The sequence below is a fragment of the Triturus cristatus genome, chromosome 4_2 (genome assembly GCF_964204655.1).
Source record: "Triturus cristatus chromosome 4_2, aTriCri1.1, whole genome shotgun sequence".
NCBI lineage: Eukaryota > Metazoa > Chordata > Amphibia > Caudata > Salamandridae > Triturus > Triturus cristatus.
This window is the reverse complement of record NC_140586.1, coordinates 91,272,955-91,287,377: the sequence shown is the minus strand read 5'-3', so window position 1 is coordinate 91,287,377 and position 14,423 is coordinate 91,272,955. Positions and strand designations below refer to the sequence as shown.

At 47.3% G+C, this 14,423-nt stretch overlaps 1 protein-coding gene across 1 annotated transcript in view; it reads right to left on the bottom strand.

Annotated features, from left to right (window-relative positions):
* The window catches only part of KRI1 (KRI1 homolog), a 97,596-nt gene that overhangs the window by 64,502 nt on the left and 18,671 nt on the right, over positions 1–14,423 (bottom strand). The window contains exons 2-3 of the mRNA XM_085600690.1: positions 2,965–3,041; positions 1,607–1,712 (exon numbers count right to left, since the gene is read on the bottom strand). Coding sequence (XP_085456816.1) covers positions 1,607–1,712; positions 2,965–3,041 — 183 coding nt within the window. The remainder of the gene's footprint in view (positions 1–1,606; positions 1,713–2,964; positions 3,042–14,423) is intronic.

The following is a 14,423-nucleotide window of genomic DNA, read 5'->3' as shown; positions in this document are numbered from 1 at the left end:
ATAGTAGAATTTCTATAACGATTTCCTACCGTTTTTTGAGGTCCAGAGAGCTTTCCAGTCAGCCATGTTAATAGTCCTGTTACTAGTGCATGGATAGTAGAACGGTGTTGGTTGAAATGCCACCTATTAATGTTCTGTTTTGACATCAAGCGTGAGGCTGGTGAACGAGCTTCAGACTTGGCACAGTTGTATCAAAGAGTACATTAGGCATGAAGCGGTAAGAGAAATAAACGTGAGGATAATTTCACTGTCTGCAAATATAAACCAGTCTGAGCTGTGGTCTAAAGGTCACTTGATTCCTAAATTTACGGTAATTCGGTCATTTTGCTTTTACGAAATCTCATAGGTTCTTGATGGTTTCACAGCTTGCCTTTCTGAACTGAGAATAAATTCCCATCGATAATTTTATTTATCAGGAGTGCGGGTATCTTCAATCTGAGGTTTTTCCTTGGCTATACATTCAGAGTTTGGACTGTATGAAGTTGAAACTCAGAGTGCTTTAAATGATCTCCTTTCAACTGGTAAGCATTGTAATGCCTTGAAAACAGGAGCAACATGACGTGATTCCATCTGATTGGGTTTGAAAGTGCCTGGATGCTGCAATCTGAATTCTTTGAAGCTTGCCAGAGAGCCCATTGTAGACGCTAATGGCATAATCAAGATACTAATGGGATGAGACAGTTCATGTACTGAAAGGATATTTATACTGCTGTCATTTGTTTTTTCTTGTTCAGCATTGTATTTTTCAAACTTTAGTCAACAATATACCCCTCTTCCCTAGCACCGTAAGGGCTACGACTTCAAAAGCATGCATGTACTGCCCGATACCCATCCCCACTACCGATTTTATAATTATGGAATTTTAACCTAGATCTCAAAATACAAGCTTTTTTTTTTTTTTTTTTTTACAAAGAAAGTACCCTATCCACACAAAGGAATGCATCACAAGAACCATGAACACATGAAGCTGCCTGTAGGCCAGACCTAAATAAATTACAATATACAGCGTTGTTTCATACACAAGTTAATTACTTGTTTTTTTTATGAGATTAAAATCAGTCTCGGTTTCGGAGAGTTAGTTTGTAGATCTACTACATATCTGAGCTTAACTTTCTGTTCAGGTTCACCACCCCCAATTCATCAACACATTCAGACTTTTTTAATAATAAAAAAATCTTGATGTACATAAACTAAGGTAGAGAACAATCGATTTCAAGCAATGATACCTGCAGCAAAAGTTGCGCCTCTTTTAACAGTAATTCCTGGCAATGGGTTTAAAGGGGTGTGGGGGGGGGGGGGGAGGGAGTGGATTAATGTTCAATAGCAGAATACTAGATGGGATGCACTTCAGACTCTATAAGGTTGACAGCTTATTTGCACTCCCATCCCAAAGTCAAATAAGGTCTCTGTTTAAGAATGGACAATCTTGGTGCAATGCAGTGGAATAAAGAGGAGGCAGTTCATTATGTACCTCTAAAGCAAAAACAAAAAGAAGGAAAGCTGTGTGCATTTAATCACAGGTGTGAAGCTAAATATCTATTTAGGCAGTATCTGTATGCAATTGCAGCAAGAAGGTCCTTCGTACAAGAACTAGAGTAATGCATACCTTCACTGTGATAAAAAGTGACGTCCTGCTGGTAGATTCTGGGATCTTTCGTCTTCAACAAGGAAAGCGTGCGATAGAAATCCTTATCAAGTTTAGGATCCCACCTCTTCGGGTAAAATATAGCAAAAAAAAAATGTGTCAGATTGAAACTGGACATGGGTCAAATAAAGATTAGCAGCATTTGTAAACAAAACCACAAAAGGTGATGGGAGGAAGCGGGCAATCGCTCGGGGTAGCATTCCAACCTATCGTTCATTTACCCACCATGAAACCTCAGATTAGACACAGCTATATGCAAATCAGCCTTTACCCTACTCCAACAAGAACAGTCCAGCCTGAACTGCCAAGCTAGGCCCTCTCTGAACCAGGACACAAGCAACCAAAGACTGGTTTTGCCCTGATTGGGGCTCTTCGGTTGGGTGTAGCTTTGTTCCAGTGGCACAGTGAGCAAGGGACTCACACCTGGGTATACCCGAGGCCCTTTAGGGAGGTACATTAAAACAGGAAAAGGTGATGGAGGATACTTGCAACGAGTCTAACCACTGGCAATTGGTTGGGGGACCCCAACCCATCGTCCTGTGGCCCACCGTGCCAACTCAGATTAGACCCATCTATATGCAAATCTGTCTTTACCCTGCTGCAATAGAAACAGTCCAGCCCAAATTGCCAAGCTAGGCCCTCTATGAACCAGAACACAAGTAAATTAAGACTGGTATCGCTTCGATTGGGGCTCTTCGTTGGGTGTAGCATGGTTCCAGTGAGACAGTAAACAAGGGGTGCATGTCTGGGCATACATATGCCACTTAAGGTGGTACATGAAAAAGACATGTTATGGAATGCTACTTCGTGCTATTGCATGTGGTTAAGACTTACTGCAAGCATCCTCCCATCACCTTTTGTGTTTCAGCATTTGTAAACAGATTACTTCAAAACAAGACCTTAAAGTCTCTAGACTACTTTTTATGACGCTCTAAATATTTCAACTACATTACCAAAAAAACATTTAACCATCAATTACACACTGCATACAATGGCAATGCTTTCACCTGTAAAAGGCATCTGTTCAAATTGCCACAACTAACAACTATAGCTAAACAACTTGAATACAACTAAAATAATCTATTTAATAAAAAAAACTAGGTTACTCCCCGATTTGCATAAAGTAGTAAAGGACATGAAAAATTCCGATTTATGCAGTCTTCTGATATCAAAATTATAGTAATGGTCCACATTGATTTCAAGGGAAAGAAAAAAGTCAAGTCATAACAATTTATCATGCATAAAAAAACATCTGAATACTCTTCTGGGATCCCCATGGCAACAGTTATTGGTTGTCATAGCCTTATCACCACCCTTACCACAGTTTCCTCCTCCTCCTCAGACGATGAACTGGAGGAGCCTTCTGCTTCTTGCAGGTCACCATAGCGGTCTCTGACTGGAAGATAAAGAAAGGTGTCAGAATCCACAGGTGTATAAAGCAGCCAACTGCAGCACTGGGTCAACAGTGAACTCGGCCCCACTAAAGTTGCCACCCAAAGTTTTCCAACCCTTGAAGTGTATCCAACTCCAAACTGAGTTGACACAATCTCCGCCACCGTGTTCTACAACAGTACCTAGACATCATTAGGCACTCTAAGTCCATCATCGTGGTGCATGGTCTAAATTGCATCAAAATGCGTGGCCTACTGTTTGACACTGCAATGATTGACTGACACCCCCCCCCCCACATTGCAATACACTCCTTCTGGGCCACTATAGGGGCAGTGGCCATTCAATTCCTCATGACTGCCCCATAGCATCCACTGTTAGTAGCTCAGTGTGAGTAGCTTTGCAGGCCGCAGAGATTGTAGTGTCAGAGATAACTGCCTGGGTGTGTGTGCTCGGATAACCAACTGGCCTTATATTGTTGCATGGGGGGCCCCTGGACAATTCCCGGTGGGTGCAGTGGTGGTGGCGGAATTGCTCTATTGGTTCCTGCTCATGGCGGTGGCACTCCGCTAATGCCACACAATCCACTTTTGTAGAACACTAGTGTCAGACGCCAACCTGGCTTGTTACTGTCATCATCTCCACTGTGTATTGCTAATCTAGGGACTTGCCTGCTCATAGCAAATATGAGAAAAAGCAACACTAAGCCAACAAAGCTGCAGTTTGACAGCAGGCGAAGTACCAGGCACGTTGACGTGTGCTCAAACTCTGGGGCATCGCCAGAGTGCTCTGCAGGGGAGCCGCAACAGGACATTGACATTAAGGAGATCCTGGTTGAAGTTCATTCCAGCCTAAAAAATATAGACACTATATTGGATATTCTTACTAGCCGGCTGGACCTGGTTAAGCAATGTGTAGATAAGCACGCCAGCTGCTTTGACCACTTGGAACAACGGGTCTCAGACATGGATGACTCGCATGTAGAGAGACTCGCATGTAGAGAGACTCGCATGTAGAGGTCAGGAAACAACTACTCAAAATGGACAAAGTGCTTGAGGCAATTGGGGACAAAAACAAGGACTTGGAGGCATGCTCCTGCCGCAATAGCCTCAAACGCACAAGAATTCTGGAGTCCACCAACACTGCAAACATTGAGAACTTTTTAGAGGACATTCCCCCAGAAACTCTTTGTTGACAGTCTGTCTGCGGTGTTCATAGTTGCCTGTGCCCACCGGTCGCTGGGACCCAGGCCTCCTCCCGGTGCTCCGGCCAGGCCAATAGCGGTATGGTTGTTAAATTACCAGGATTGAGATGCTGTCCTGCGGTTGCCCAGGGAGCGGAGTGCTCTACAACACCACAGCAACAATCTATCCTTCTTCCCTGATTTTACTATACCGGTCCAGTCAGCCTGCCAAGATTTCCTCCCGGCCAAGAAGATGCTTCAAAAGGCAGAGACCCCATATACCATGCTATACCCTGCCCATCTGATAGTGACATAGGGGTTTCAGGGGGCAAATGAAATTTTTTCTCGGATGCCAAGACAGCTCTGAAATTCGCTAAATCCATTACCAAAGTACGGGGACCCCCCGGACTTCCCCTACTGCGGCGAATAGGTGCTCCCTGAGCGATGGCTAATGCTTTCACTTTTCCATTACCAATTGAAGTTATTATTGTTTTCTGTCTGCTTCTCTAAACGTAAACTTTTATGCATTGCCCATGTAACTGCTTATGATGTTCTCATTCGGGTTTGAATATTAGTGCATATGCTGTTTGCATCCTCAGAGATTTATTTTATGTAATGTGCTCTTTCCTATTGTCAGTTCTGAAATATAGCCCATGGATATCCTGGACTCTGCCACCCTCCCGTGGTAAGGGGTGTTCGCCTGATTTCTAACCACCCCCTGGGACGTTTCCCCATAAATTGTGTATACATGGATTGGTTGGGATTGCTCACAACCAAGCTGGGTGGGTTGTAGTGGGAGGGAGGGGTTTGGGAGTTATTTTGCATCAGCATTTTTTCCATACAACGCAGTTAGGCTCTTTACACACTCGATTGCCCAACAGTACTGGTTTGCTCTTATTAAATTACTGATGTGGAATATTTGCGGTCTTAATGACCATCGTAAGGCACACCATGTCTTTCCATATTTACACAGACACTCTATAGATATGTCTGCTACAAGAACTTCATCTAATGGAAAGCACCTCCACCAGATCGGGATGGCTTGGTGAACATTACGTTGTTACGTACTCCAATTATTGTCGTGGGGTGGCGACTGTGGTTAGAAGGGGACTGGCATGGAAGATGCATATGGTCAAACTTGACATACGTGCTACTAGCGGGTGACATACTGGAACACCCAGTCAGGAAACTTGCTATATATGGGCTCAACAACGATGATCCCATTTCTTCACTGAGATTTGTCAAAAGGGGGAGGCGCTGGGACCGGGTGCAACCCTGTGGGGAGGGCGAGTTCAATGTAATTCTTAATCCTAAAATGGACAGGGCCAGCGACGCTAGGCGACCACACCCTCGAGCAGCGGCTCAATTGCTCCTTATTATGCAGGACTTCGATTTGAGGGATATCTGGCACACTGGACACGCAGTCCTGAAAGAAGGGATCTGTATAAATACTGCACACACAACGTAGTCGCATTTGGATTATTGGCTTATTTCGCAGTATGCAGCATCGTGGTTGGCGCGCACATCCCACTTCCCGCGTGCGCTTTTTGATCACGTGCCGGTCCTGTTAGCACATTCAGTTGCCGTCTTCTCCCTCCCTGGCGTTTTTATAGCTGCTCCCACCGGGAATGCTTCACGATTAGGTGTTCCGCAATGATTGAGAACTACTTTTAACATACAACGAGAACATCTTCAGGGCCACCCTATAGAAGGCCTTCAAGGTGGTCATTAGGGGGCCTGCAATGCTAAGCAGGTGGGGAGCTTTGCGGGGACTTGTCACGTTTGGAGCGTGATATTCAAGGCCTGGAGACTGGCTTTTATGCTGGGCACAACCTGCAGCTGCTTGCGGCCATACGTGTTCAGATTAACAGAATACGAGGACGCCGCTCATCGGGAACTGCATTATTTTGGACGAGAGGCACAGGCCCGTCACTGGCGAGGGAGATAGGCCCAGCAAGACCCTTGCTCATTTGAGCACATTTATTGCATCACAGGACATTTTGCAGGCCGACACTGCTCGATATATTTACAGATTACCAATTGCGCACCGCTATTCGCGCATTACATACTTAATTTCTCAATGCTCCGTCCACATTTCAGGTGCTAGAAGCGTTTCTTACTTATTCCTCATCACATAGGCTTGTCACGAAACTATACAGCAGCATGCAAACTTCGGCACCAATACGCGTCCTAAACAGCAGGGAAGGCCCAGGCTACTGACATCACACCACCCCTGACTGACACCCAATGGCATTACTGCTGCACGCCGGGCACCTGCTTTGTCCCCTAACTATCGCCGTAGCCACTTTAAATCTATTCACAGACTATATTATACCCCAGTGAGTATGGTGAGAATGGAACTTAGTACAAACTCCAGTTTTAACAGGTGCCATCTTTCAGACGCCGACTTCATGCATTTGACCTGGTCGTGCCCGGGCATCTGTGTACTGGGAGGAGATTTTTACTACACTTGATAGCATTTTGGGATGCCCCTTTGAGCACTCCCCCCCCCCCCCCCCCGGGGGCGCTATTGGGATTAGTTTAAAACGTACCTTCGGACAGGCGTAGACTGACTGCGCTTCTCCTACTTTTGGCCTAGCGCAGAGTGGCAATAAGGTGGGGATGCTGCACTTTTCCTCAGGTAACTGACTGGCTCGCAGATGCGGTTTTTGCAAGGACCAGCTCACCCTGGACTGGGAATTAATGCCCATACAATCACGGGCCAAAAGATATTTGGCTACTACTGATGCAATTTCTGAGAACTCAGGCAACTGCGGTGAGGCTAGATGATGATGCATCTGGTCCATCACAATACAACATCCTGCGCTGCACTGCATGTAGACCACCAATACTACTCTATCACATGATCGCAATGTTCCTTGAATATCTTGTTCGCTGTCATCCTCCGATGTGATGAACCGAATCATACACGTCTGTCATACTTGTACGCCTATACTATTTGTTACTCTGTTCATTTACTCCTTTTTTCCCATTACCAATATAACTTTCAGTATCAACATGTTGAATAATATTGACACCTGGAAAACGTTTTGCAAGTCATATGCTAGTATACTGTAATGGAAACCCCCACAATGTGTCATGGCTGTTATGTCCACTGTAGTATGGCTAAATATTTAATAAAGAAAAGGAAAAAATGGGTGGCCAAAATGGGTGGTCAAATATATTTGGGGTTAAAAGGCGCCAAGGTTCAATCCAATCTCAGTCTCAACAACAAGGATCCCTAACTTCCCTTTAAGGCAGTGGTCTTCAAACTTCTTAATGCTTCCCCCTGTGAAAAAAATAAAAAACACAAACAAATCCTTGCCCCCCCCCCCTCAAATCTTTTTACAATTATTCTGCTAATTGCCAATGTTTAATTATGGCTGAACATATTTAAACATTGCAATTAAGTTCTGTTACCCCTTTTTACACCTACTCCCAGTCAGGATATAAAGGACAGAAGTTGCTAGTGACGGCTCATTACAAGGTGGCTAACTGCCGCTCATGTTTTTAACAATTAAAATAAAGCATGATGCTTCTCTTGGACAGAGACTGGCACCACCCCGGAGATCACTCAACCCCCCCCTCCCCCCACCAGTTTGAAGACCTCAGCTTTAAGGTGACACCCAATTCTGCCACAGGTCTATGCAAGGCTAAGGTTGATCCCAAACTGTACCAACAACGTGTTGACGAACAGGTTACTTACCGTCAGTAACGCATTATCTGGTAGAAACAATATCTAGCTACAGATTCCTTACCTTTAAATTTCCGAGGCGTCAGAGTGAATCCAGAAACTTTTGTGAGAGCAGTACCCCCCTGCATGCAGTCGGGTGGCTCCATTCGGCTTGGTGCCGGATAGGACATTGTGGTCACCTATATAGGCACCAACCAGGGGATTGGATGTCAGTTTCTTTTTACGACTTTTCACGCCGGGGGCACAGTCATGAATTAGACTGATCAGCGTGTCCCCAAACTAGGGCCCTGAAAAGGGGATCAACCCTAGCTCTAAAAAATGTATCCGCAGAACGGAAGGGCATGGGTAGGTCTGTAAGGAATCTGCAGCTAGATATTGTCTCTACCACATAATGCGTTACCGAAGGTAGGAAACTTGTTCATCTGATAGAGACTTTTAGCTGCAGATTCCTTACCATTGAATAGATAGCCAAGCCATACCATCCTGGCGGTGGGCTGCGGACAAATTACTCAACTAAAAAGTCCTAAAGGACCGAACTTGCGAAATGACCATCCCTGCGAACCGGACTGTCCAGGCAGTAGTTTTTGGCAATCGTGTGCAGGAAAGCCTACATTGTTGCCTGACAGATGTCCAGGACTGGAACCCCAAAAGCTAACGCAGTGGTCGCAGCCATCCCTGTGGTGGAATGTGCCCTTAAGCCCTCAGGAGGCTGATTTTTAGCCGGGGAATAGCAGATCTTTATACAGAGAATGACCCAGCGTGAAATGGACCCCTTCTGTACTGCCCAACGTTTGTTAGCTCCCAGATATCCCACGAAGATTTAGTTGTCCACCTGGAACTCTTGTGCAGTAAAGGTAGAACGACAACGCTCTTTTTTGGTCCAGATGATGGTGTTGATCCTATTCCTTAGACGGATTTGGAGGAGCATAAAAGGTGGGCAGTGTGACAGACTGACCTGAATGGGATCACCACTTTAAGTACGAAAGAGGCTGGAGTGCACAGCACCACCTTACCCGGGAATGTCATAAAATAGGGAGGCTTGGATGATAATCCCTGCTGCTCACTCACCCTCCAGGGAGATGATATTGCCACTAGAAATGCTGTCTTGATGGTAAGCAACTGGAGGGGACAATTATGTAGCGGCTCAAAGGGACCACACAAGGTAAGTGAGAACCACGTTCAGATCCACTGAGGCATACTGAAGGGTGTAGGGGAAACACATATGTACACGCCTTTTAGGAACCCATTTCCAATAGGGGACGTAATAACGAGGGTTGGTCAGCCAGCCACAGGAAAGCGGACAGAGCAGAAAGATAACCCTTGAGAGGGCCCAGAGCAGAACCATGCTGGGCAAGGGTAAGAATAAAGAGAAAAATATCAGAAAGAGAGGCAGAAAGAGCATCAATAGACGTCTCTGTACAATATATATTTTTTAATTTGCCAACGGCAGGCATATACCGTTTTGGTGGAGGGCCGCAAGAATAACTGTACAAACTTCAGGAGGAAATTCAAAAGCCATCAACTGTCACCGCTCAATCTCCACACAAGGAGGCAGTGTGACATGTTCCAGCCATGTCCAGAGACACAGGGCCACTTGACAAAGGGCCATGACCCCACCCCACCCTGCTTGTAGAAGTACAACATGGCAGTGGTATTGTCCGTGGACACCTACGCTAACTTCCCCTTGAGAGAAGGAAGAAATGCTTTCAATGCTAGTGGGGTGGCCCAGAGCTCCAAAAGGTTGATGTGGAGCCCTGATTCTGCTGAAGACCAGAGTCCTCTGATCCCCCCCCCCTCCCAAATGGCCGCCTCATCCCAGGGGAGACGCATCAGTCACTACTGTGAGAGCTGGAAGGGGAAGGAAGAGGGTCTGTCTCGGAGCCAATAACAGTTCGTAAGCCACCACTGCAGGTTCTTTGCAGTTCCTTCCGAGATGTGGGCCACATCGGAGAAATTCCCCTGATGCTGCGCCCACTGAAACTTAAGGTCCCACTGCTGAGCCCGCATATGCCATCTGGCATGATTTACCAACAGGATGCAGGAGGCCATGAGGTCCAACAGACTCAGTATCATTCTCACCGAAATCTAGGATAGAGGCTTGTAGAAAAGTAGGATCTCCTATGGTTACCCCCACTGATAGTGACTAGTCTGACTGGGATCCTGCTAATCAGGACCCCAGTCTCTGTGCTTTCTCCCCTAAAATGGTTTGGTAAGTACCTAGGCACACTCCAGATGGGATACTTTGGTACCCTTATCAATCCCTAGTATATGGTACTATGGTACCCAGGGCATAGGTACCCCAGAGGTCCCCCATAGGCTGAAGCATGCATTATGCCACCTATGGGAGACCATTCAAACTAACTCTACAGACTGCCAGTGCAGCCTGTGTAAGCTGGTGCTAGCACCACTTACGAAAGATAAAGGTTTACCTATATCTAAGGTCACTGCAGCCAAAAATTATAAGTCACCCCTATAACAGGCCTTGAAATCCTGAAGGCAAGGTGCTTGGTTCCAAGTGTGAGGGTGCCCCTGCAGGAGCATGACACCCCTACAGCCCATGGAGTCCATTCTCCTGGGTTGTGAGACAGCAATAGGACATACAGAGGGGCACTGCGTCATTAGGCGATGACCATCTCTAAACTGGCTGTAACGGACCCAGTCGTGTTTGGTATCAAACATGTTGGAATTATACCTCCACACCATAAATGGTGTGGGAAGTATGATTCCAAGCACTGTAAAGACCCTACGTTAGGTCCTCAGTGCTCCCGGTACCAGTCTTCCAGACTCGGACAGCAATCTAGGGCTGCTGCCAGCCAGAGACACGTTTCTGCCCTCCTGCAGCTGAGGCAAGCTCGGGCAGGGAAGGCAGAACAATAGGCATCCTGTCACAGGGAGGGGTGACCACCTCCCACACAAGGTTTAGTGTATTGGGGCAGGGTGGGGGCGCTTGATGGCGCCACATAGTCTGCGTGCAGGGCACACTTGGTGCACTCCATGCATAGCCAGTGCAACCCAGTTCAGGGAGCCGTTGGCTCCAGCTCTGGTGCAAAACTGGACAAAGAACAGGGGAGTATCCTCCCCCATGGCCAGCCCCTCCTTAGTGAGGGACCCCTGAAACATCCCAACCCTTTCCTTAGTGTACTTAAAGGCTTACCTGAGGGTGGGTCCCTAGATTTGTTGTGGGACAAGATTCGTTTCAGACACACCCTCTCCTTTGAGCATCTAGACACTCTGGACTTCGCTCTGGCCATCAAGGATGCAACTGGGAAGACTCCTGCTGCTCCTGATCTCCTCGCCCTGCTTGTCTGCTGCAACGTCCATGCCTGTGCACCATACAGGAACCTTCCAAGGGCCGTGGGCATCCAAGACACCTGAAGGAATCTTCCTTGAAGTGAAGGAGTCTCTTCCCTGCATCTGCAGGCAGCACAACTAAGCTGACCGGTCTGCTGTTCCTGGGCTCCCACAGACTCTGAAAGGCTCAGCAACAAAGGTAGTGGTCCTTCACATCCCTCGAGGTCTGACCTGTCCTCTCACCAAGTTTGAGGACAGCATCCCTCGGAGCTGCAGGAACCAAACCCCTGAGCACTGCATAGACTTGCATTTGTAAAGGTTTGTTGGCTTCCTTCCACCAAGATATTCAGGCTCCAAGTAGCCCCAACCTCAAGCATTTCCAGTGACCAAGATCTTCGTCCTCACCGCAACACTTGCATTGTGGGCCTGCTTCTTTGGTGAGCTGCTCAAGGTCCTCTCGCCACTCCAGTGCCTCCAGCCTGTGGGTCCTCTTGAGAGTCATCTACGAATTGTTTGGGCTCCCTTGATTGCTCGGGCCTGCCCTGACTCCCCTGCTTGTGGTGAGTCTCCGGGACCTTGCTGGTTCTGACATTGCACCTTCTTGACCTCCACTTTGTTTGCAGTTGCCAAGGCTTGTTGGTGCTCCCAGCAGACACCGACCTCTCAACTCTCGACATCCGACGTAGGACGGATCGTGAACGGCTCCTGGTCTCCCACAACGTAGCCTGGTCCTCACATTGGCAGTTCCAAGGGCACCGTCATCTCTTCTACATCACTGGACATTGGTGGGCATTCGTCTTCCGTGTCTCCTGGTCACTTCCATGTGGCATAGACTCTGGCCCCTCTGCTTTCATGTACTTCTGAACTTGAATCCACCAGACACTTTCACCTTCTCCAGCAACGGCATCTTCCTGAAGTCGTCCATTGGGTTCGACTGCAGTTTTCGATGCCACTTCACACCTATGCACCCAGCTTCCCTGGGGTATCCTGGTTCCTAAGGTATCCAGGGGTGGGGTGGCTGTCCAACCTCCTGTCTTCCACTGGGTTTCTTCCGGGTCCACTGGGAAGTGTCCTTCTTTAAAATTGCAACGGCGACTAACCCATTGACTTGTATTGATCAAACGGTCGTGTTCCCACTTAGCACAGGACCTCTGTGGGGCTCCTAGTTACTTACCTCGGGAGGTTCCTTGGGTCCTTGACAATTCTACGTCTTCTGGGCACAGTTTCGACTCAAGTTGTGGTTCGTATTCCACTAATTTAGTATATGGTCTTGTCTCCCCCTCCGGTGACCACTGTGTATTACATGCTACTTACCCGTTTCTATTGAAAAGTATTGTGTGTATCTCTGGCTAGGAGATAACTGTATGTGTTAGCAAGTGTTATATAATAAATAAACAAATTTATAAATACACTCTGTGGTTCTTTTTCACTTAATCCATATCAATAAGATTATGTTCTGGTAAAACAAGGTGCTTTACACTCCTTCTGGACTAAGCCTGAAGGCTGCTCTCCACAGCTACCACTTAGAGAGCTTTCTAAGGTTGTCTAAGACCACTAAAATCTGCAGAAGGGTTGTCTGGATTGGTGAAAGGTGTCCACATACATAAGAGTACACCATATACCAAGCCAGCTTCTCACAAGGCTGAAACATCGGTATCATACCTTGAATATCCTGAAATTGCTGATCGGGAGGATAACCCTGAAACTGCACTGTGTCCAGAACAGCTTAGATTAAATTAGCGCCTGAGGAGTCAGGTGTGACTTCAGCACATCTATAGTGAAACCTAGCGAATGAAGGAGGTCCGCCGTAGTCAGGAAGTGGGTAACAACAGTCTGGGGCAAGGACGCCCTCAACAGCCAGTCGTTGAGGTACGGGAAGACTGAAACCCCCAACCTGCGCATAAGAGCTGTAACCCCAGACATCACCTTGGTGAACACCAGAGGGGCGCTGGTTAGGCCACAGGGTAGCACAGTTACCTGAAAGTGCTCATGGACTACCTTGAACCGCAGGTAATGCCTGTGGGCAAGTAGAAGGGGGGGGGTGAAAATACGCATCCTGCAAGTCCAATGCTACCAGCCAGTCTCCTTGGGCAGACAAGACTTGAGCCAGTGTGAGCATCTTTAATTTCTATTTCTTGAGGAAGAGATTGAGGGTTCGGGCGTCTAGAAAAGGACGAAAACCTTTGTTCTTTTTGGGTATCAGACAGTAGCTGGAACAACCACCACCGCCTACGTCCGATATTGGAGCTTTTTCTATGGCCACCTTGGCCAAGAGAGCTGTAACTTCCTCTTGGAGCAAGATATGAACCTCCACCAGTCGTTCTCGAGATGGCAGTAAAGGGGGCACGTAGGAAAGTAGGATTCTGTTGCAATAACCATCCCACCTTTTGCCAGATTTCTGATACACTTTGACCGAGTGTGCCCTGGGTCCCTGCCAATCAGGCACCCAGGGCCTGTGTTCTTTCCCTAACCTGTACCATTGTTTCCACAATTGGAAAAACTCTGGCCTACATGCAAGTCCTTTGTAAGGGGTACCTATGGTACCACGGGCATGGTAGCCAGGGAAAGGCCTCCGAGGGCTGCAGCATGTATTATGCCGCTCTCAGATACCCCTCACCTCAAACATGCACCTTAGCCATTGCAGCCTGTGTTGTGGTACAGCTAAAAGCAAAGAGTCGACATGGCACACATCCCTGGGTGTAATGCCTGCCCAGCACTACATGAGGCCTAGGTATGCAACCTTAAGGCAGGGTGCCCTAATTCTCACGTGAGGTCCTATCTGCATAAGCAGACAGGACCCTATAATTTCCAAGGTCATTCTTAGATATTAGAAGTGCCCAATAAAGCCATCATGAGTATGTGGTCTGAAATTGGTTATTACGAGTTTCCTAGCACCATAACTGCTTTACTGAATCCTAGGATGTTTGGTATCAGAATAATAAACCTGTGCTGATTCCAGTGTCAGATTTATTATCCCATGCATTCAGGGGTCCCTTCTAGATGGGGCTCCTGAACCAAACCAACCCAACCACTAGTGGGTTGCTGACTGGTAAACAAAAGCCTGCCACCACGAGACAGGTTTCTGGATCCCTGGGGTGGGAGCCTACCCTCCCAGGGCCAAGAAACAAAGCCTTTCCTAGGCAGAGGTATTCACACCTCCCCCAGGTCAGGAAGAGCCATCTGTGGCAGGGGAGCTTCAAAGGCCTTGCCACCTTTGCAAC